Below are 24,843 nucleotides of genomic sequence, written 5' to 3'. Positions count from 1 at the left end.
AAAAGACCTGAGGGGCAAAGTGAAGAGAAATATAAAGAGTTTCGAAACTTATCTTCATCTTGGTTTAATATTCCAATTCCTGTCTGCACTTCAAGTGAAGTGGTAAAATGTGAAAGTAAATTTTTACGTCGAGTGAGCCCACGTGTTATTTTACAGCTGTAGTTCACACTATACAAAGTAAAAATCCCTGTCGATATCAGATTCGATTTATGAAACTCATCTTACCTCGGTCCTTTGTGCTTCGTCGCGCTTTTATTTCGGACAAAACGGAACGGATCACTTCAATGCAATTTCGTTGCGGAACTGTAGATCGTTACGGGGCGCGCGCGCGATGCATCGCAACTTTAGCGATGAATCCGATAATGTTACGCCGAGCGCGAATTTTCATTCAGTTTTAATGGCCTGGAACTATAAAGGATACGTATATGAGAGAAAGAGAGAGAGAGAGAGAGAGAGAAAATATCGAGGAAGTGTATCGGCATGACGCATGCGATTCGACCTCTCGCCGTTATCAATACACCCTCCAAGAAGCCACCGCGGGGGGTAACACGCGAACAGTCGTATCTGATTCTGTTATTCGCTTAATTACGCGCCTTAACGTAGCGGTGCCGCAATCGAGTCGTGTAATACGCATCATCACCCTCCATTTTCCACTCTTTGCGCCACTCTCGCCCTCGCCGTTCATGCATTTTCGAGCTCTTTAATTCATTTAGCCGCCGTCGACGCACACGCCGCCGTGCAGCGTGCGTTACGCTTCGGGCTATATTCGATTACTCTCTCTCTCTCTCTCTCTCTCTCTCTCTCTCTCTCTCTCTCTCTCTCTCTCTCTCTCGCGCGCTAAAATTGTCACCCCTGGCCTTCCTACATTTCGTGAACTTTTTGTAGAAAATTTGATAAAAAGAATTCGAGTGAATTAAATCGAGGGAAAATCAGCTTGAGATCAAGCGAACGGCATCACCGCGCGCGTGTGCATAAAGTTCAAGCTTGAAACGAGGCTGTGCGGTCCGTTCTGCAAAATCCTATCAGTAACATATGCCACTTTCACACGCGTGCAAAGTGATACCGCGCGATAAGCAATCTCCCTCTAACCGGGATTAAGATGTATCGACCAATCCGGATCGGTCGGAATACTTTAATCCGTCCCGTACAGTGTCATCCCGTCGCCGATCTCGTCGCCGGAGCAAAGTATCACGATCTCTATCAAGTCCGCTCTTTTAGGTCGTACGCCTCGTATCTCCATCTGCGTTTGGACGGCCGTGTCCCACGCGCTCACGCGGGACCCGCGCGTGCGATACCGATCGATAAAAGAATCCGTACCGACCCACTCGTCGTCGTGTCTCTCGTTAGTCTGAATGACGGTTCAACAAAGTCTCGACGAGTCTCGGAACTTGACTCACATTATTTAGAGACCCGGAGGTCGTGATCCATGAACGGCCTGGAATACAATGGTGACCCCGACCTGACGGCTAGGCGCCGTCCTCTATTGTAACGTTGACGACACAGTACATCCGCGACAGTTTCGAACCGGAAACGGCCTCTCCTGTCCGTATATACGCGACGCAATAGAATCCGTGGAAAACGTTAATTCAATACGTGCGACTTTAGGATCTCATATTGTCGGCTCACACTCTCTCGAAAGTTCCATTCAAAATATTTGCTCTACACCTGGGCCGTATATACCGCAGCGCGACTTCGGGCTAATCCGATTTTAGAAACTGTCACCGGAGGGATCACCGGGGTCTCTTCGCACCTTTCGCATCTCGCTCGGAAGGAGGGTGAGACACTTTGCTCAGAGGATTTTACTAAAAGACGCTTCAAAACGTTACCTTCGCGTGCCGATTCGAATTTCGCTGTTCGCTCATTCGTATCATTCGACAGTTCCGCGCGCGCACGAAAATCAGGGAAGGTATATACAAGCCGTTGGGTCAATGTTGCCGCGGCCACGAAACGACGACGACGGCAGCGACAGTGATGGTGGTGGTGGTGGTGGTGGTGGTGGAGGTAGATGTGCTCGGTTCGCCGACTAAAATAACAAGGCACGTGACGTGAGAAACAAGGAACCCCTTGTATCTTCCTTAATCCGTCTCTCTTGGTTTCGTACGCGGCATATCGTTGCGCTTGTCCACATACACTTGGCGTATACCTGCCGTAGACACCTCGCGCTCGTCCCCGCGCGCGAACGTGGCGTCGACCGTGCAAGTACCTCTCGACGGTGCTCCCTCTCGCGCGCGCGCGTGGTGCTGCTGTTGCAGATACCTTTTGTTAATTAAGAGGCGTCATGTGTGGTCTCTCACCCCGGTGAACGGACGCACCGTGAAACCGTACATGAATGCACAGTGGCTCGTGTCTCTGTCTCGTCCCGGCGGCGCGATACGTGGTCAACCCGCATATAGTAGCCACGTGGGGTTCGAGGACGCGAATGCATATCGTGTTCGCGTGTGCGTACGTACGTGTGTACGTACATTGCCTGCCTGTCTGCTGCTAGGCGTATCTAACGGAGACACGACTAACTAGCTCGTCCGCCGTGGCTAACGAGAGAGGGAAGGGAGTGGGCGTCGGGGGGAGGAGGGTCTCGTGCTGGCTGGCGCCGCGACCAGGTGATTCGACGACGATATGAGACCGGATACAACATTTCCATCCGGGTCCTATCGCCCCCCATTCGATCGCGCCGAATTATCGGAAACCGATGACAATTCTCCGATCGACGCGGGCCGACGTGACTGCAGCCGCGCGCGTGTCGCGTGACGTCTCCCGATTAGACTCTTCTCGCCCCCGAGACTGTATCGCGGGAATTTTTTTTTCAATACCGCCGTTATTAATCGACAGATCGAGGTAAATGTGGCTTTCGGACTGCGGAACCAATTCGAAATATGTATGTACGCGTCTAATCCGGCGAGTCCGCGCGCACGTTGTCCCGGCTGTGTGTACGCGCGTGTAAAATGAATAATGATCGTGACGCTCTCTCTCTCTCTCTCTCCTTCTCGCGGTCATCGAATATTCATTGTGTCCAAGATTCCACGCGGCCCGCTCGGAATAATTATCTAGAACCGATGGCGGAACTTTTTCTTTCCCGCCACTGACTCGGCATTACGGTGTCGCGTGACCCGGCTCAATTAAGTCGTCCGCTTCGTGCTTGCATTCCCTCTCCGCGTTCTTGTTTTCGGCGTTTAAAAGACCCTCTCTCGCGGCGCGGGGCATCCGGCGCAGCCGGCTTGAACGTTAAGGTAACTAACCGTGTCACTGGAAACTATTAAAAATACACGCGAATCGAGCGGAGCAACGACGACGCACGCCGCATTCGATTCGGCGCCGAAAGAGACAGAGATCGTATCGCTCAGTTCAACGCGTATCCTCCTATCGACGATCCGATCCGCTCGAATTATCGGGAACCAATGAAAATCCCATTCCGGCTCGTTCCACTTCCGCGCATCGCGTGACGTCGCTCGATTAAATCCACGTCTTGTTATCGCGTGCACTCTTTTCCTTTGTACGTATCCAATGTGCTGGAAAGGCCGCGCTATCAGAACGCCGCGCCGCCGCCCGCTGTAGTCGCCGTGCAAATAGATCATGGTTACAAATTATACAGCGTCCATCGGCCGATTCGCAAGACGAGCGGCTATAAACGCGCTCGAACTGCAATTAAGATAAAGAGAGAAAAAGAGAGGCTCGGAATATATATAGGAGGCCGACAATTCCAATCGGGAGGTTCGATAGTTATTCCATCCGCGCCGCATATTAAACGGATTTGGCTTGTACGCGACGTTACGTAATAAACAAGACGTATGACAGGCAATACGACGACACTCGCGTGAGAGATGTACATCGCGCAATACCGTTGCCGTACAATAAAATCCCGGACGAATGCATACGCATGTTCGAAACGGTTAACGAACTGGCCGCATGCGCCCAAACGGCTAACGAGAATTCATATGGATGAATTCGCCATCAGGAGAAACCGGGTAGAATGATTTCGATGGGCCCTATCGGCCATTCGATCTGCTCGAATTATCGGAAACCGATGAAAATCCTATTTTACTTTGCGTCTCTCGTACAAGTGCGTCGCGCGTTACCCGAATTCCGGCTCCGAACTCCGCGCGGCGTCGCCAACCGCCGCGCCGCCGCGCCGCCGCCGTTGCGTTTCCATTCAACCCTTGGTAATTGCCAGCTCCATTGTAACATCGCTGTAATCCCTCCCCCTCCCCTCTAGGGCGGCGTCATATATTTTTTAACGCATTCATTTGATTTTGTTAACTCGGCGATATTCGTTTCAAACGATGGACTTCAATAAACGCTTTGGACGAATGAACCAAATATTATTGTTGAAAGCTCAGAGAAAAAGCGATTATTAATTGTGTATCACAACTCTCTGAAACTCGAAGAGTGAAAAATGAGCCGAAACGGCTCAAATACAAGTGTAACAAAAAGTAAAATTGAACTCTGTAATTGGTGTGAAATCGCACTCCATTTGAGTAAAAGTGCACTCTTTTCGAGTGCGGATCAGTATCCATAGGAGTAAATTACGTCACTCTACACTCTTTGAGTGGGAAATTTCATTTTAGTAGAGTCATTTTATCAGTTAATCTTTTTATGAACGTCCACATTCACTCAAATTAGAGTAACAATTGTAATCACTCTAATATATTAATGACGAAATCAATATTAGAGATTTAGAGAGTAATTTATGAATAAATTAGTAATTATGAATAAATAGTAAATTAGTAATTATATATGAATAAACAGTTTTGATTGGTAATGCATTGATAAGCGCTTTCTCTGAGTTCTGCCGATAACATTGATTATTTTATTCATAAATGCAAATTCTCTTATATTTTATCGTTATACCGAAGCGATCAGTTGTAAGACGATATTGTAAGACGCGTCGATCGCACGCGATCTCGTACCGGCACTGCATTGCCATTGCAATTCGACGGCTGCGATATGCGAACGCGTTTCGCGGCTCGTTAGTGTTAACGCGTCGCGTGATTTCTTCATCCCCGTATTTATATCGCGGGCAGAGAGATACGGATACGCTCGATATCGGACTTCACGTTGACAAATCGGGCACCGTATAAAAAAATGGAATGCAGACGGAGTTTATTACTGCGGCGCATTTTTTTCTTTTTTTAGCTTCTCCATACAGACTGCAAAAGAGAAAGAGAGAGAGAGACAGGCGATGCTATACGGTGGCGCGTTTATCGCGATAGAAATTGTGGCCCCCGGCCAAATGTCGCACGGGGATAAAGGTCTAACCACTCGTTGGCGGAAAATACATCGGACTTGTGCACCGGTGCGCCGCGTAAATCCGAAAATTCATTACTGCAGTGCGCACCGCGATTGTTCGTAGTCCGCGTAGGTACGTAGTCGGCCTGCGCGGAAAGCGGCCGCCGCCGCGTCGTTGCGTTAATGGCCGAGCGTCAGGATTTACAGGAGGGACACCATTGTTGACAGGCAAATATAAAATTTTCACGACTCCGATAGAACGCGCCGCATGAATAACGATCATCATCGAATTAATAACTGGTCCGTGAGTTACGGTATATTTAGAGCGTAGACGGCCGACTCTTTCTCTCTGCAGCGCTTGCCCGCGTCGCCAGATTTTCGCTGATTACGAAGCATTATGACGGCAATAATAGCACCCAAAATCGGCCCGATTTATTACGTAATAACGTGTCACGCTTAATTGTTCATATTAATGTGCAATTTTCCAACGAAATCCGTTTGCATATTACGAGAATAAATTAATGTTGCTTCTCTCTTTGATGTGATATACTAATGATATAGATAACAAAGATACAGATAGATATTAAAAATCTGATGGACTTATGGCATAGTCACGCGCGATTATAAGCGTCTGTAAAAATGAAGAGCAATTTCTAGAAAGTTGTTACTTCTTTTTTGTTTAGAAAATGAAGATGCCGTGGAGGAGGAGGAATCTTATCTCTTGGAGGATGACGATGGCGAGGTGCCTTCAGCTACGATAGCCAGCGATACCGAACTCATCTCCGGAGGCGGCGGTCATTTACCAGTTTTCCTCATGGAGCCCGTAAACTCCTTCGTCGTGAAGAACAAGCCCGCCGTTCTACGTTGCAAGGCCTCTCACGCGCTGCAGATCTATTTCCGTTGTAATAACGTGAGGGCGGAGGATTCTCAGCAGCAGGATTTCGTGGATCCCCACACGGGTACGAGGATCGTCGACTGCGAGCTCAATATAACGAGGGATCACATCGAGGAGTACTTCGGCAAGGATAAATTCAAATGCGAGTGCATCGCTTGGTCTGGCTCGGGACAGATCAAGAGCCAGCCGGCAATCATCGACGTCGCTTGTGAGTAAAATAAGACATATAACACTAACGTACAATAATTTTCTACGATATGATTATAAATATCTTATTGAATTAGTGAAATTTTTGAACGGATAAATAACCGCAAAACGACGACATTCCGAAAGAGAATTATAATGTTAGATTATATACTCTTATTTTTAAGCCAGATGGTTCTCGGTGTAGGTAGTCGGGGGTACATGAATCAGAGAGGTTTGAAATAAACGTCGCGAGAATTCTGGGGACAGTCGACTTTTCGTCTCACTTTGCCTTTGTCCTCTCTTAATTATCTTGATTCTCCTGCCAGCGGACTCGTTATTTAATTCTGTCCCTTAATTGACGACAATGCAATGAGCGCCGAGTTTCCGAGAGAATCAATTTAAAGAGAGAACCACTTGGCCAATTTCAGAGTTACATAACTCAAAAGCTAGTCGTAAAAATGCGCTTGGAGGGATAGAACACGTCGTACTCATCCAGTAAATAAAATATAAAAAAAGAGGTCGACAATATCAAATGACGAAAACATTACAGTTTTTTATTTATTATATAACAAAGTAAATTTTGCAATGATATAAAATGGAAAACTAATGCCGAATTCGATTGGACGCACTAGTGCGCACTCAGTGCGCCATTAAAGCCGTCGTACACAAATTGGCATAAAGATGTGTATTTTAATAAATACAGAAACGAGTTAAACCGCGAAAGCTTCAATATACTTACTTTATCATGCAATTTTGGTAAAATATGTATTTTATAATTCATCTGTATTACACTTTTACACTCGGATTAGATCAGTGTACAAAGGCTTTAATATGCACTAATGCGCGCTCTAGTGCGTCCAACCAAATTATACACCGAATATATTCCGAATTTCATAATGCGCTTAAATGATAATTTTAGCCGATTATTATCCTTGACTTTCATTTAAAAAAACGCATGTAATTATTTATTTCAGATCTGAAAAAGCAATTCGAATCGCCACCGTACTCCGTGTCCGTCGAAGCGGGTCACGGTACCGAACTTAGGTGCCTGCCCCCGGTGGGAGTGCCACCACCTAGAGTTTACTGGTTAAGAAATAATATCCCAGTGGACACCGACGCGGACACACTTCTCGTGTCCAGCGAGGGCCATCTTCTTATTGGTCAAGCGAAACTTAGCCATCAGGCGAATTACACCTGCGTCGCCGAAAATATCGCGGCGAAACGGCTGAGCGAACCAGTGAGCTTAACAGTATACGGTAAGTTTACGATCAAAAATTCCCTCTTTTTTTATACATAAGTTGCTACACGTTCTCAGCGTTACATATGTAATAAGATCCAAAAACTTCCGACCCAGGGATATAAAAAAGGTGATAAAGTAAAATAATCATTTTTATTTTTTATTTATACTCGTTCTGTGTTTTAATGCATTTGTTAGAACGAAGAATTAATTTGCCTGTTTTCCGACTAAAAAAATATTTTGAATTTCTTTCAACTGAAAACTGAAAAATAAAAATGGTTGTGCTTCTTATTATCTTTTTTATTCACCTTTCCTTGAGTCAAAAACTTTTGCATTACGTATGTATATTTGTTTTCTTCCTAACATTAAAAAAAAAACTTTTACTGGTTTCGATTAGTTAACGGTGGCTGGTCTTCCTGGTCGTCCTGGTCGGAATGCCACTCGCGATGCGCGAAAGGCGGTCAGAAGAGGACGAGAACGTGCACAAATCCAGCGCCCATGAACGGCGGTCAGCAGTGCCTCGGCCCCTCTCAGCAAAAGATGGACTGCAACTCGGGCTGCTCCGGTGAGTCCCTTGAATTCATTATCCGCGCGCGCGCGTAAAATTTTCAACGAAGAAACTTCTCTCTACCGCGAGAGGAATCTTCCTGTCTACCATCGTGTACCTCTTTGTTACGTCCCCTAACCCGCTACGACGACGTCGCTCAAGGTACTTAACTTGTAAGCAAGCGAAAACGCTGCCTTCCTCTTTCTCCTCTCAGTTAGTGTCGGTCAAACCGATAGACGAGTAGATTTTGCCATCGCAAGACGATATTACTGATGCCAAAGAGAGAAGAGCCTCCTCGCTTGATTTACGACCTGATCCCCCCCTCGTCCCGTGTTCCCCGCGTCCATCTTCCTTCGTCGAGCGTATCTATTGCACACGTGCCACACAAGTCTCTCTTCGAGTATACCGTCAAGTCTTTTAAATCGTATTCACCTTTCAAAACGTTTGCGACATCTTAAAGGCACCTGTGGCTATCCTCCGTAAAGAATATGCAGACTGCATGCAAATGACCGTGCCCACGGGGATAATGCCCCGAGAAAATGTCGGCTTTATATATATATATATATATATATATATCGGCGGTTAAGACATTGATCGATCCGATATTCTTTCGGCGTTTTCACGCGAGAGACGCGTTAACTACCGTCGCACTCACGTTGGTCAATGCACTCACGACGCACTTTTTGTTCCCCTTAACGCTCGCTCGCTTTTGGAGTAGCCGGGGCTTTGGAAGAATTCACTAACACCCTGGGTAAGTCCTCCACAAGTGCATGAATCATGTCCCTCAGCCCGGAACGAAAATTAAACCGCGACACATACACGACCGCAGCCGCGCGGCCGCGTAATAAGGGCGTTTCAATAAAACGTAGTAAACCGCGCGCGGCGCGCTATTTATTTGATGGCGCTTAAGTGCCAATAAAGCAGCCGGCTTTGGAATGAGAGATTAGGGATGTAAACGGGTCTAGGCGCGTCTTCAGTTAGTTTTAGTTATCCAACTTCCTGATTTTTTTCTTCCTTCATCGCGTGCTGATTTAAAGAAACGCGTATACGATACGAGTCAATTATATATATAAGAAAGATAAACGTCGTTATAAAAGCCGGTACAGCGGCAATAAACGTAACCGAATTGACAAGTATGCCCCCCCCCCCTCCTTCACCAACGAGATTGCGGGGATTCGTACGAGTTACTAGCCCGTTTTGTCCTGTCGAACTTTTTTATTATCGCTACACGTCGATCGGATACTCGTTTTAACGACTCTGAAACGAAACCGGGGCCTCGACTTTGCTCTCTTTTGCCAGCCGTGGACGGACAATGGTCCAGATGGTCGGCATGGTCGATGTGTGGGAGCGACTGCACGCACACGAGGAGGAGATTGTGCGACGACCCGCCACCCAGCCACGGCGGCCGATCTTGCCAGGGCAGGGATATCAACGTGGCGAATTGCACCGGCGGCATGTGCAACGGTAAGTCACCGGCGAACTTTTCTACGTCTTGATTGCGCCCGTAGCAAGTCTTTTTTGCGTATCGCAAAGTTTCGATGAGCCACGAGCCGTCGCGCGTATCGATCTTTCGACCAATATAGTTGTGGTAATAATATATTCTTCATTTCTCGCGAAAAACAAAATATAAATATCGTCCGCGTTTAACTCTTTCAACGTTGAATTTAACACAACAATGATTTTATCAAAAATAAAAGACTGTAATTTCTTCTTCTAAAACAAGTGATATACATAATGTTATTTTATATTTTTAAACAGAATATGACGTCATTCTCGCGCAAGTTTTTATATTTGTAGAATTAGAGATCTAAAACGGAACTGTGAACTTGCAATTAGTTGCAACGTAAAACAAATAGCGTTAACTATAGCAGATATATATACGGCATTTGTGAGAGTAGTTTTATCAGTACTATCGAAATCCTTTAATTATCCAACTTACCGGCGCTTCCTTTTACAGTCGGCAACGCGAAGGTGGGCGGCGCTCATTTAACCGAGGAAGGTGAGTTGTGCAAGCAATAAAGCATTTTCCCGCTCTTTTAATCTCCCTCGATCCGTTTCCTTTTACGATTTTACCTCGCGTCGTTCCCTGTGCCGTTCGTTCCCGAGCCGACCGCGCCGCAAAGAGAAAAGTTTCTCGATTAGATAAGCTACGATCTCTCTCTCGCGATGTACGCGGACCTCCTCCTCCTCCTTCTCTTCCTCCTTCTCCAACTCCTCCGATTCGTTCCGGATTTGTAGACGCTCGCGAAAAATAAAACGAGTAAGAGATGAAAGGAATAGGAGGTTCCCTCGCGTATACGGGGCGCGACCGAGGCGTTCGACCGCGAAGCAAATGTCCTTAACTCGTCGTGCGACATTCTTGGATGGATTCTTCACGCCCGGTGCACGCCATTTATATTCCCGGCGACGCGGCGCTATGCCCCGACGATCTGATACCATTCAAATCAGATGTTTTATGCGCCTCGAAAAAGGCGGCAAAAATAGAGAGCGTGAATCCAGGCGCGGTGAACATTAGCATTATTCATTACTCCCCGGTATAATAACGCGAGCCGGGGCGCTCGCGCGTCGTGCATCAGGCGCTTCGATCTGCGCGCTTATGCTAAAAATAATTCCCGAGAATGAAACGAGAGCTGATTGAGCCGCCCACGATATCGCTCGCTTCACAGCGGGTATACGTATGTATTTGCGGACGCGTTTTTCCGCGTCGATAACGAGCACGCGGCGTGCTCTCTCCCGCGTACTATTTACTTTTAATTACTCGACCGGTTAATTATTGACGCTGCCGCGAAGGCCCGGGCATGAAATCGTCGCGACCCCTCATTGCGCGATCCAAACAATCGTAACAATGAGGCTGCCCGTAGCCGAGGGTGGCCCACTGGTCCGTACAGACGCCAATCCTCCCCGCCCGCGCGTCGCGCCGCGCCGGTCCGCTCGCGCGCGCTACCCTAAGGTAGCCAATTCTATCGACCGGAGCACATCAAAGTTGCACGCGATACGGCTGCACCCTCTCCTACCTCCCTTTACGCCGAGGGGCGGAGAGACTGGCTTTAATATCGAAGAAAATTATGTAATCGGTAGCCGTTACGCCCTCGCCGCGGAAGGGGGAAATTGATCGCGCATGCAAATAAAGTGCCATTATCCCGTGGCTCAGACCCGAGCGTGTACACGACTGGATCTCTCTCTCTCTCTCTCTCTCTCCTCAAGGGGGCTGGATGCCCCGAAACGACCCCCTTGAATCCAGAAGTGAGTTCGATTTTCCTGAAAGCGGCGATAAAATATAGATGGAAGATACCGCGCGCGCACGCTGCCGGAGAAACGTGATGCGATTTACCGCCTTACGCCGCGCCGCGCCGGCAGGCGTCTTACGGGAGAACCCCCGAGTCATCTCGGACGTCCCTGGTTTAAATATTTAAGACGCGATGCCGTCAATCGAGGCAGAACGTTTATAGTGGACAGCTCATATTGATCCATGCTCGACTGTGTTGATACAACAATAATATGAATTATAGGACTTTATTTTGATAATGATATAAATATAATAATAATTTTCTTTATATAAATATAACAATTAATAATCACGTACGTACAAATAAAAAATTAATGTACAAATAAAAAATATAACTTGTATAAATTTTTATAAATTTAACAATGATAATCGCGTTATTATGCAATTATTATAAAGAAAATAAATAAATTTATCAATTGCAGAACATAGAAAGCATCTGCGCAATGTGCGACCTCTCGGAAATAAAGATGAAAAATAGCTCAAGTTCGGTTTATGAAGCGTTATCAATAGCTTCGAAGAAAATAAATCCCGACGCCCCTGCGGAAAGCCACTTTTCAAGCTGTCTTTAAGAGGAGGGTGGAAGCCGTGCGCGCGTTTCCGATCTCGTCCTGCGGGTAACGACGTGGAACTATTGCGTTTTCGAAATCCCTCCACCGAATTCGTATGCATTTTCGTCGCTGTCGTAGTATATTGACGTGCGGGGCACGTGTCGGGGAACGCGGCGTGCGCCAACGAGGCACACATGATCTCGCGAAAGGGAGTTTGGGCTCGAAAGTCACGTAGCAGGGTTACGACCTCGTATGGCTTTGACATTCTAAAATTGGAAGAAGCTTAAGGAGTGTCAGGCACTCTTCGCACGGCAGGCGGTTGAGGTATTTCTCGACAATTTTTACGACCGCGGAGACATTTTCTCTCGTCGTGTCTCTCTCTTTCTCTCTCTCTCTCTCTTGTTGCCGCGGGTACGCGCCTACGGGGGAGCTTCCCGTGAATGCTTAAGCACGCGAAGTAATCCGGGTAAAAGGAAAAATTGCCCATAATTCAAGACACTGCGGCGAGGCTTCTGTCATGCCGCGCCGTGGCGCGCCGCGTTTTACTATACGCACCGCGATTTTATTTTCAGAGAATTTCATTTCCTTCGGTTGTGCATTTGCTTACATTATCCATATATCCGGAACGCGACGACGTTGGTCGTAAAGCACCACACCGCGCTGAATTTCATATTCCCGTAAGCGCGATCCCCCGCGACGACACCCTCCGTACTTTCCCGTAATTTCGTCTGTGCGCGCCGCGTGCTTCGCTAAATACTCGGTTACATTGCGGCGCAATGTCTTGGCACCGATCGTTTTAAACTCACGCTTCCCACGCCGCGCTTTTCGTCGACAGACTCTTCTCTCTCTCTCTCTCTCTCTCTCTTTCTCTCTACCCCCTCCACCTCGGGTACACAACGGCACTAACGTAAAATTATTATTCCGCTTGAAGCGTGTTCGCGTCGCGGTGCTTTTATTGCGTACGTTAATGGCAGCGATAATAATGATCGGAATCTTTACGGCCGTACGAAATAACGCGGTGCTGTAAAACGATAAACTGACGCGCTAAAGAAAACGAGCGCGCGCGAAGGAAACGAGCGTGTCGCCGGTGTAAATGGAGAGGAACCTTAAAACTTTTCTACGACGCTCGTAATATTTAGCGACGCGCGGGCGTTTAACGCTCCTACGGTGCTTTTAAGCTTCTTTTGTCGTCACAAAAGAAGTCTCACGTACAAAGTAAATAAAAATTAAGGATGCACGAGAAAGCGGTTGCACGGTATAAATTGAAAATTAATTGTTTTTACAACGTTTACGTTTAATAAGCGCCCGATACCATCCAGCTAGAGAGAGCGAAATTTTTGTAGGACCTACCACATCGTTCCTTCTAATATAAAAGATAAATACTGGAAGATATTAAAGGGAGATATTAAAAATTCGCAACATGTGATTCTATTATAGCGAATCGCCAGATGGACGTAGCCTTATATGTCGGTCTAACGGTCGCCTGCGTGGTAATTGGTGGCTTGGCGATCTTTCTGGCGAGACTCCTGCGACGAAAAGGTCGCGATCACTCCTTGTACTCCATGGCTCGTAATGGTAAGCATTTCAGAGGTAAAAGCGTACGTGGCAATTAGATCAAAGACAAAAAAAATATTATACATTTCGGCCAGGTTCTAATTACGTGAAACGCAAAACTTTGTTTTTACCAAAGATTAACTTTTTCGTCACAGTAATTGAAGATATTATGTTGCGGTTAATTAAATGCACGAATAAAACAAATATTCGTATCGTGTTACTTATGCTCGTTAAATTGTTCCCCGTAGTTCCCCGTAGTTTCACGCTCGTAATCGCGCCGAGAGATATTGCCTCTGAATCTCTCGCGATTGGAAATGGGCAAGATACTATTTCGAGGCTAATGTATTCGGAGATAAAACATAGTAATGGCAACTATAGTTATTACAACTATAAAATAGTTTATTTAATGATGTACATTAATTCAACATATAAAACTTGTCACCTTTAGAATTGCCACCACTATATATTTTTCTCTGAGTGTATAAGTATCCATTACTTTCATTTTCTGAAAACATAAATGACTAACCATCCAAATAAACGAGAGCAAAATATTGTTGTAATATTAATGATTGACACACAATGTTTTATTTCCCTTTCGTAACGACGCGAACGAAACGCGCGAAGTCTTTCGACCGTAAAAAACCCACACGTAGAATCGAAATAGTATCTCGGCGGCGTTTGTCCGCAGCGCGCAGAGATACCCACGAGCCGTGCCTCGGCCGTGTGCGTTTCAGAATTCCAGCCGGAGTTCTTCCCGGATCAGGACAAGAAGCTGAGCCTGCAGCCGGATGTGACGGCGACGAGTGTGCCGGCCTGTTACGAGTATCCTTTCGACCCGAAGCTGTCGATGTCGAGATCCCTTTCGGAACACCACTACGACGTGCCGCACTTGTCGATCGCGCCGCAACCGTCGCCGATGTCGCCCACGCCGAGCACGTCGACCCAGGAGTCGTGCAGCGACAAGCAGATCCATTCCGACAGCGAGAACAGCGTCACTAGCTCCTACCCGTCCTCGGACTCCACGTACAACGTCGCCTCGGAGAGCGTCCGGTTGCCGAAGCTCGAGGCCGGGAACGTCGCCAGGGCGGCGGTGAACACGCGCGGCGCCCTGCTGGTCCTACCAGATTCCGGGATCTCCATGTCGGTGCCCGAGGGAGCAGTTCCCAAACCGCTCCGGGAGGAACTCTATCTGGCGGTGCTCAACGAGGATCGTTACAGGCCCCGATTACCCGGTGAGTGCAAATTATTCATGGCGTTACGCACCGTGGGAGGCGGATGCTGAGCTTTACGATCGCAGCTGCGAACCTTCGCAGCGGTGCATGCCCGAGACATTCGCGATAGCGCGCGCGATGTTATTTTTATATCAACGCCATTCCGCGCACGTGCCCCGTGCGAGTTATATCCTGCTTGATTTGATGTTCAATATAGGGCATCGCTGTACACCGGCTCTTTTGTGTTAGATAACGCGGGGCGGGGATAAAATCCGTCTAGGGAAAAGAAAAGATTTTGCAATTTCTTGATAACTTCGTTTTACCCTTGATTGAAAAATCATACGCGCCTCGCATGTCAAATATATTAAACGTAATTAATCAACGTGACGGATATTGCAATAACAACATCGGTGATAACGATAACGTACAATAACGGCATTAAGTTCGAGAAGTCATGGTATCACATCCGTGCCGCCTGTTATTTCCACATATCGTATATCGTCCACACGGTTCGAGGCTCGATCCCGTTTTTTTCCCCCCACAGATGGAATAACTCAGTTATCGGCTGTCGTGACCTGCGGCCCGTCATCCGCGACCTTCAACAAGCCTGTGATCCTCCAGTTTGAGCACTGCGCCATGTTGCACCCGGCAACCTGGGAGCTGAGTATTTGGGCATGCGACGGTATCAACATCGACGACGGCTCGTCCTCGATCGCGTCGAAAGACCACCAGTCAATTACGTGGAGTAGAGTACTGACTCTGGGCAACGAGACTATCAACACACCGCTGTTCACGCAGCTCGATCACGCGGAGGTTTTCATCGTGACCGAGCAACTGCGCGGTTACGTGCTAGCCGGGCAGAGCTGCGAGAATTCGATCGCGACGAAGAGATTGCGACTGGCGCTCTTCGCCAGCCAGGCCGGCCAGTGCTGCGTCCGAGTTTACGCCGTGGAGGACACGAAGGCGGCAATGAGGGCGATCGTCGATCGGGAATCGCAAATCAGGGGCTACCTGCTGGACAAGCCGCGCACGTTGCTGTACCAGGACAACGGGGAATCGCTCTGCGTCAGCCTCGAGGAAGTCGGCAACGAGTGGCAGAGCAAGTCGCCCACGGAGCGTCAGGAAGTCCCGTTCCGGGACGTTTGGAACCGTCAGGAGAACGCCAAGCACGTGACCTTCGCCCTGGACACGGCCTTTGGCCCGACCACCACGAGGAGCTACAAGCTGCAAGTCTCGCAGGGGAACTCCGACACGAGACAGGTCTTCAGAATCGTTTACGACGGCGCGAAACAGTTGATCTCTTCGGGTAGCGTCACGAGGCCGCTCAGGGAAGTCACTGTGGTTAGCAGCGGACATGCTAACAACGCCACGACTGACTCCACCACTCTGCGACCGTTCCGGTTTACGAGATCCTTGAGGAAGCAGCTCTGCCAGTGCTTAGACCCGCCGAACGCTCTGGGCAACGATTGGAGAATGTTAGCGCAGAGGCTCCAAGTCGACAGGTTAGTGACCCGGCCAGCAACTTTCCGTCTTGCTTGTTATTCTAGAGCAATGCTTCTTCAAATACGCAACTATATTTATACAGAGCATGAAATACATTCGCCAATGCGAACAGATTCATACGCTTCAAATGCAAATCAAACAGCAGAGCAATAGCAAATATTTGCTTTGACAATAAAATTAAATATTTTTTTTAACGCCGATTAATATGATTAATTGTCCGCGTTAATTCTTTTATAGCACGTGCACAACTATTTTAAAATTTTTAAATATCAATAAAGCCTGTAATAAAGTTTTATATTATTCACGTTTTCATGTTGCTCATCTCGTTAATATAAACTTTCCCTAAACGCGCTCTATTTCGCCGACGATATGACCCGCCTGCGCCACCCCTGGTGAAAATAAAAATTGGAACGTAAGTCGAACGTAAGGGGAGAGTGACCGAAGCGTAAACGAAACTTCTAGGAGGCGAAAATTGGAACAGCGGAATGTAAAGGAAGCGTTAACGCTTCTTTTACACTTTGCTGTTCCAATTTTCGCCTCCTAGAAGTTTCGTTTACGCTTCGGTCACTCTCCCCTTACGTTCGACTTACGTTCCAATTTTTATTTTTACCAGGGACTTTCCACGGTAATCACGCAGCCGGTGTCTTCGTGTATAACAGGTACATCAATTACTTCGCGACTAAGGCCAGCCCGACCGAGCACATTCTGGATCTATGGGAGGCGAGGCACCGGGAACCGACGGCGGTGACGGATCTGCTGAACCACCTAAGAGTAATGGGCAGGACCGACGCCGCCACGATTCTGGAGGCGCAGCTCGGCCCGTGGCTTTGAATAAACAGAAAACCGGATCCTGAAATGCGTTTTCAGCGGTGAGTGAAAGTCGAGACCGCGTTGTACGCCCACCCGCGCGAGAGAAGTGATCAGTGAATCAGTGTGTAATCGAACGGCGACCGATAAACTCGAGATAGACCGAATCGGCGGGAGTGGAACGGGATCGCCGGGAATGAGTGGCGTGCGTGTGTGCGTGCGAGAGAAAGAGTGCGAGACTCGCTGAGGAGGAGGACGGGGAGGCAGGGGAACTCGCGTTCTCCGAACGGACTCATCGAAACACTGCCTTAATTAGGCGCGACAAACGCGTCGGTACTTTGTAAATAAACGTGAGAGTTAGTGGAGAGTTATAGTGGAAGACCGAAGGATCTCCTTTCTCTAGGAGAGATCCGCGGCCGCGTTGAGGATCACGGACCGAGGCAAATGCTTGTACGAGTGTTCAACAGCGGCGCGGTCCGTGAAAGACAACCGCATATAATCGTGACGAAGTAATTAGGGACTGTGCATTTAGAACGGACATACGTGTACATATATATACTAAAAAAAAAAAAAGATAACGCGCGCAGATACAGATGGATATGTCCATTTTAGAGATGGATGTTTATATATAAATATATGTTATATATATATAGATATATATATACAGGACACCAAGTAAAGTTCGAGCGGATCGGCAATATCCGCGACGTTTCGACGCGACGATAACTTTTTTATCGATTTGTTAAACACACGAATGCACGCCCGAGCACGAGCGAGCGGTTATTATTTTTCTGAGAATCGTGCCAAAATTACCTCGGTTTCACGGTAAGCGTACACTTCCGTTATTGTTGCATCAGAGTTTTCGTCAATGCCGTACATCTTTTTTAAATGCGTGTCGACAATACAGATCGCGGTGCACGAAGAGAGGGAAAACACGACGACGCGTTAGTTTGGTGCGCGTCGTGTGCTCGCGGAACGGAGCGCAACGCGCGATCGCATAAAACGAGCTAATTACGACAGACATGATTTAAATCGACGATTTATTTGAGAGAATTGTATATTTGTTACTTTCGAATAAAATATTCTTGTATACCTCAGAGCCAAACTCGGTTGTCATTACTGCGTCCGTGAGAAATTCCCATCCCATCCCGTGTCGAGTAAAATATTCTACCTATCGACTTTATTAATCTCTGCAAAACTTTGTTTTCCTGCTTTTATATGTGCTACGTATATTTTCTCAAGATATCTTCATATATTTTATTTCACAACGAATGTGGGCAAATTCATTTTCACCTCGTCTCAAACTGTATGTTTTTTAATATGATTTTTTTTTTAATATTTATGAAGGAGCACACCTTAATGCAAATATAATGCGATACAATTTTTAAAACCCACGTGGAATCTTCCGACGTGAAATCTCATATCGAGACTGCTGATGCTGTAAAGAACGTTACACCGTAATAACTTTGCAAACATACTTTATCGGCATACTGTCAATAATTTTTTATCAGCGAAGGAACATCCTTCTTGGCCGGTATTAAAGGCGCACCTTCGCGCGCGCGCCCGCGCGCGTGAGCGCGGAGGCTGTATATTACTTCAATTTCAGCTTGTCTCCGGACCGTTCGACAGGGACAAGATATTCTATCTTCCACCTCCTCGATCTCGGCTGCGACGGCCTCCCTCGATTTTCTCCCGTCGAAAATAGGTACGTACTTTTGCGGAAGTTGAAGGAGGCGGAAATAGGTGACAATGGACGCCGAGCGTCGCAATTTTGAAATGTCGATACCAGTCACGCGTGTCCTTTCTCTCTCTCCATCTCTCTCGCTCTTCGTTTTCTCGGTCCAGATTCCCCATACGAATCTCTCTCCGCCGAGCTTTTCCGTGCTCGACAGTATTTCGCGATATTTATGTAGTCTCGATATAATTCGCTTATACCGACATGCCGCAATTCGCGTAGCGATGTAACTTTTAAATTTATACGTCTCGTCTATCAAACATTTTGCTTTATCTTCGATGATATAATCGATCACTTTTAACGAGTACAGAAGAGAATATTAACCAATAAAATGGCCAATAACATATAAAGTTGAATTTTTTAATCCAAGAAGAAGCTTCGTTAATTAAATGAAAAGTTAGTTTGACTGACGCATATGCCTGCAAAGGCAAGCAATATTTAAATGGATTGAAACAAAAACGTTACAATAAATTCGACGGTCGAATAGAGTGCTCGATTATCGGAAGAAAAGGGGGGAGGAGAAACCGGCGTTTCCATCGTATTTGTACGTGTTAGTACGGTAAATTAAACTTTATCTGATTCAATAAATGCTATATATATATATATATATATATACACACACGTTGTGCTGAATTGTGGGAAACTTTCATCACTGTGCTGGCGACCCGATGTGCCGGAAATTAAACGGGTAAGGTGGCACTCGATGATGTGGAAAGGGAATGCAAGGCGAGAGAAAAGTATTTAAACTTCTTTCTGATCGCACAGCAAAAAGTGACAGACATTGAAATTATAATTCTTTAAAGAGCAATTTTACGAAAATGTCAGCTGCATAACAGATAAACTATTCAACTTGCTATAAACACAATTTCTTTATCGTAATATGTTTTTTAACGTAATGGAAATACATGTCGCGTATATACATATGTATTGCAGTAACATGAGGCAAGATTATTTTTTAACGCATCAAACGTATCAAACGGGATTTTTCACTCGATGAATGCATGCTCTTTGTAAACAAGTTGATCGTTTATCGCCTTTCACTCTCTTTTTTCCAGCTTGAAAAATATTTTCTCTTCGCTTTTTTTTTGCAGCGAACATCAAATGGTATTCACTAATTTATCACTCATAAATGAGAGATATAGATGAACTGTTCAATAAATAACGTTTCCAGTAAAAGTATCAATTGGGACAAGTCGAGATGCAATTCCGACAAAGTTTGTCGAGCTTGTTGCGTATAGCGTGAAACGTACTTAAAACTTAAAAAAAAAAAAAGAATAATTCCGACGCACTCGGAAATTAAAACTGTCCGGCACTGAAGGGGCGCCCTCGTTGAGCAATTCTGCATCTCGCTTCATCTCCTCCTTCTTTGGGACGCTCTTCGCGAGATCGTTGCGTAAACGTAACGGAATGCACACAAGTGTTTTTCAAGTGCTCCAGCATGTTGTCGGCCAGAAAGACCAAGCGCTATAAAAATAGCTCGAGAGCAGGGCTATTTCCTCTCCAGGATAATATAAGTGAATCTCTTGAACGGACTTTGTTATTCGCACGATAATCGATGGTCCATTGACACGTGAATCCGTCTCGTTATTCAAGGAACGATTTTGCCTGCGTTCCTTTCGCAATCGTATATTTTGATAAAGTGTTATTCTTTTTTAATCCGGCAATAGTTATCTAGGGTGATTTTTACATTTCAGCAGCGAGAAATTAAAGCTCAGTTATACAGTAGTTTTCTTTACTGAACGAGAATTCATTCGAGATTTCATTCATCTATTTTTTTCTATTTCTCCTAACTTTTTTTAGAACATATTGATTAAATCTATATATATAAATAATCTCAAATAACAATAAATATCTAACAATAGAAGTTCACGTTGTTGAGACTCATACAATATGAAACAAATAAAGCAACGAATATTAGCGGATTTTTTTCTGGACATTGGGCGTGGGATTTGCTGAAGACGGCCTGAATTAGGCCGAAACGTACGATGTATTTAAATAAGAAGAATTTTACGCACCAACGGCGTGGACTTTTAATTGCCTATTGTTAAATACCTATTGTTATTTGTAACTTGAGAGTCGTAATTTATTGTTCGTTATTTTTAATTTCGAACAATAATAAATTGCAGAGCAATCAATAATATACAATTAACAATAGTTTTAATTAAGATGTAAAAACCAGGTGATCGTTTACAATAAAAAAACTATATAGGTGACTATTTTCTATTAACTAGGTTAAATTTCTATTTATCTTCGCTAAGATTGTCATCATAATACTTGGACTAAATACACGACGTCGTAAACAATGAAATTCTATACAATTATTTACATCGTGAGAAACAACTCAAGAAATATGGAAGCATTGTGTATAGGTTCTCGCCTACTACGGGACGGCGTGAAATATCGAATCGAGTATCGCATATCGCTCGCCGTTCGAAAGACAGTCAATGACGCATCGGCATGTCGAATCCTCATTGAGAATGCGCCTGTGAAAATAAGCGCTCCGATTCGTTCCTGTCGTGAGGCGCGCTGGGCTGGGCGGACAGAGCCTCTTCGTCTTTTTTCACTTGGTCGGATGTTCGCGTGGGTATACCACGAACGATGGCCTAACCGGCCGGTGCGGTGTGGTGTTAGAGAAGCGCGAGAAGGTGGAGAGACGGGGCGTAAATTATAATAAAGCCGCACGCAGATCGCGGCTCTCGAGCGCGGTCCCTCCTCCGATCAGCGTATACAGCGAGTCGCTCGTTCACGCACGTCAACGCTGCGTCGACATTTAATGACTTATTGGCATGTTGAATCATCATTAAGAAGCGCGAGCGCAAAACGTCCGTATAATGCGCGCACCGCGATTTCTTTCTTTCGACGGGCCTCGAAAGGCCTCGTTCCTTCCTTTGTCCGAGGGCATGCCGAGGGTCGCGTCGCGTGCGCGGATGCTCGCGCGAGCGTCCCTTCGTGACAGAAAGTGCAAGTAATAACACGCGTTGCAGCCCGGCTTCGTCATTATTTTCTACCGTTTGATCGGCGCGCGCGCGCGTGGTACGCCACGCGTTGTTCCGGTCACGGCACGGGCGAGAAAGGTCCGGGGGTATCGACGTGCAAATGACATGTTAGACGGACGCCAGGATCACCGTATACTTGTGCGCGCGTATCCACGCCCGATCGAAGGCTCCCGCTTAAGGATATCGTGTTGCAGGAATTTAAATTTATACCGAAGGCGACGCGCGAAACACGAAACGTTCGCCTATCGCGCGCGATAATTTTCCACGCGATTCCGCGCGTGTTACGCGCGAGAGGCGATTTCTTTTTTCCTGATGGCTTTAAGCCGGGAGAATGTTTACGCGCCGCCGTAATGTTGTATTTCCTATCGACGGTTTTGACATACGATATTTAACGACACGCCGCGCCGCACGTCGCCCTCGACACCGCAGGAATGCACGCTCGCATTCGCCGCTTTCGCACGGATCGCGCCGTAATGCGTTACGCCTTCGTAAACTTTGCGCATACCCGAGACGCGTCTTTGCCGCGAGATAAACTCTCATCCGAGATCCCCGTGTAAACATCTTTCTGACGAAATTATTGGCATTTTACAGATTAGCATTTCAGTGAGATGAGTAGGTAACGAGTTCAGCGTATATATATATATAGCAAGATGGTAGATTAGAACGATGCAAGAGGATAAATTTTCTCTCACTATTTATTACTGAATTATAGAGTAACTGAATAAAAAATAAATTATTGGAGAAAAATCTAAGTAGAGTAATGTACCTATAATTGCAGAAAGAAAAAAAACGACACGTTAGCGCCATTGATAACTTCGGTGATAATAATTTTCTGAGAGATATTCATGAAAATTATGCAAAGATATGCGCAAGGTGTAAAAAGGTGTGTGTAATATGATACGTTTTACGTGAGTGCGTAACGCGCACGATAATTCCGCGAGGTATAGGCACTGAAAGGCACTTACCGGTGATTTACGGCACCCGTCTCGTCACCCGATCGCGGCAGCGAGGAAGGTCGCGAATCTTCCACCGCGGAGCTTCGCCTGAAAGCGGCGGCGCGGCGGCGGGACGCGCGAAACGCCGCATCTGCGAAATCCTACAAATCCACGGTAGACACGTGTAAATACGAGACGGAAAAGATTACGCGCGCGTGAGAAATGCGGGGGGGAGGAGGGAGGGGGGGGCGTTTCAACGAGCGCGGATGCATAATACATCGAATCTCGCGTTATCTATCTCCCGTACAATGCCAGCGGCACGGAGACGTATTTATTGCCAGACTCCATTGGAAGATGCCATACGGCTGAGAGCTCGTATATAACGCGCACACAGCATTATTATATCGGACGGCATTCTTCTATATGAAATCGATTTCGGCAGGAACTGTCTTCATCCTTTTCTCCGGCTTGCTCCACCGGGGCGTGCCTATACACCGCCGCGGTCTCTCCGACGTTTCTCCAATTTTCTTCGCTCATCGCTTCGTATATTATCTGCGGAGCTTACCGCCGCGTATAGTAGCCGCAACAACGGACTCTACTCGGCTAAACATCGTCCTCCGCTGTTACCCACGATGTTTCCCGCTCCGACGCCGATTTTCCGCCAACGAGCGTGAGTCTCATCGTTGAGACAAGTTAAACTCGAAAAGGTAGAAATGGGAAAGTCAGGGACCGTGTACAGTTTCACCGGGAAACATTGCAATTTGTTTTCATCCTGTTTCGCAAAATGACAAAAACACGATACGATCTCTCGGCGTAAGTTTCACATCGAATTATCCGGTAAATCAATAAAAATCTCACGTAATAAATTTATGTTATAAAAATTCATATAAAAACTAATAGAGTTTAAATGAAAAAATCAAAATTCACCGATGTGCGAATATACAACTAAAGTAGAAATAAGCCCATTTCGATCAAAGCTTAGGTAATATTTTTCACAATAAATTCTTTATAGTAGTTTAAAGATGCTTATTAGCATCATAGTATTATTACACATATTATTAATTTAATTTTTTATTTAATTTTTGTGATATTACTATTCCAGCTGCAGGGCTGTGTTTCAAAATTGAAAATATTCGGCACATAAATTCGATAGAACATGTACATAAAATCACGCAGAAATGTTATTAAAGCATTAAAATCCAGCGCTCTGACTTATTTATAGGCTTATTTCTGCTTATTGTTAGTTATATAAAAAATTAACTTTTTCCTCTTCCCGAAACTCTTGTCCATATTCTCGTTTCGGTCTAGCTAGTACGAGATAGATATATGAATGCGTTTGGATTTCTGTCGAATGATTGGCAGTTTAATATCCTTACACGCGGGAGAGAAAGAGCGGAACGTTGCAATTGTATCGCCGACATACGTACATACATATGTATCCGCCCTTCCTATTGCCGACCTGATTCTTAAGACAGCAGATAAACGGCCGGAACGGGATACCCGTTCGCAAACCCACGCGATTTTCGTGACTCACGTCGGGATACGCGAGAGAGACGCTACGCTTCTGCGTGTCACTTACAAATGGCTTCGCGACGCAGAGCCGCACAATGTACGAAAGACAGCCGGCTAGTTTATCGCGCGGGCGCGCGTTTCAGCCTCGGGCGCGATAAGATCGTGAAGACGCGCCGCGCCGCGCCGCGTCGGTCCCGCTCGGATTCTATCCTCTCACGCGCGCACAGATATACGTCGCGTCCAATTAAATACTTTCCCTAACCCGAGATAATTACGGGCGCAATTTGTTTTCGCGTAACCCGCCCCGCTCTCTGGCCATTACTCTTCCTACTTGGCCGACGCGGCGCTGCGCGCAGGTTCTCCTCTCTCGGACAAAACAGATGCTCGCGTGATGCTGAACGCGAGCGCAGCTGTTGACATCTGTTTCCCAAAATGTATTTTAATGTTTTTACAACGCAACACACGGTTGATACAGTCTGATTATGCTAATGAGCAACGTAGTAAATTCTGCAGTATTCTCTCTGCATCATAATAGCTGCAGCTCCGCGCGCTGTATCATAGCGTTGCACCGCACGTACACGACCATGCTGTCGCACTATCAAGATCCATTTCGCAACAAGCCGTCCTCCCTCTTTCAGCTCCAGCACATTCATGTAACCCCCCACCCCCCC

General features: G+C 46.4%; 1 protein-coding gene across 1 annotated transcript in view; it reads left to right on the top strand.

Annotated features, from left to right (window-relative positions):
* LOC105448734 (netrin receptor UNC5C-like) overlaps nt 1-18,099 on the top strand; it is a 44,641-nt gene extending 26,542 nt beyond the window's left edge. The window contains exons 4-12 of the mRNA XM_011687476.1: nt 5,904-6,323; nt 7,276-7,557; nt 7,936-8,103; nt 9,385-9,549; nt 10,043-10,084; nt 13,357-13,494; nt 14,208-14,705; nt 15,229-16,186; nt 16,847-18,099. Coding sequence (XP_011685778.1) covers nt 5,904-6,323; nt 7,276-7,557; nt 7,936-8,103; nt 9,385-9,549; nt 10,043-10,084; nt 13,357-13,494; nt 14,208-14,705; nt 15,229-16,186; nt 16,847-17,018 — 2,843 coding nt within the window. The 3' untranslated portion in view covers nt 17,019-18,099. The remainder of the gene's footprint in view (nt 1-5,903; nt 6,324-7,275; nt 7,558-7,935; nt 8,104-9,384; nt 9,550-10,042; nt 10,085-13,356; nt 13,495-14,207; nt 14,706-15,228; nt 16,187-16,846) is intronic.
* The last annotated feature ends 6,744 nt before the right edge of the window (nt 18,100-24,843 follow it).

Source organism: Wasmannia auropunctata, unplaced genomic scaffold (assembly GCF_000956235.1).
Source record: "Wasmannia auropunctata unplaced genomic scaffold, wasmannia.A_1.0 LD336083.1, whole genome shotgun sequence".
In the NCBI taxonomy this organism is placed as follows: Eukaryota; Metazoa; Arthropoda; class Insecta; order Hymenoptera; family Formicidae; genus Wasmannia; species Wasmannia auropunctata.
The sequence above is the reverse complement of the archived record's forward strand: the minus strand, read 5'-3'. Positions and strand labels throughout refer to the sequence as shown.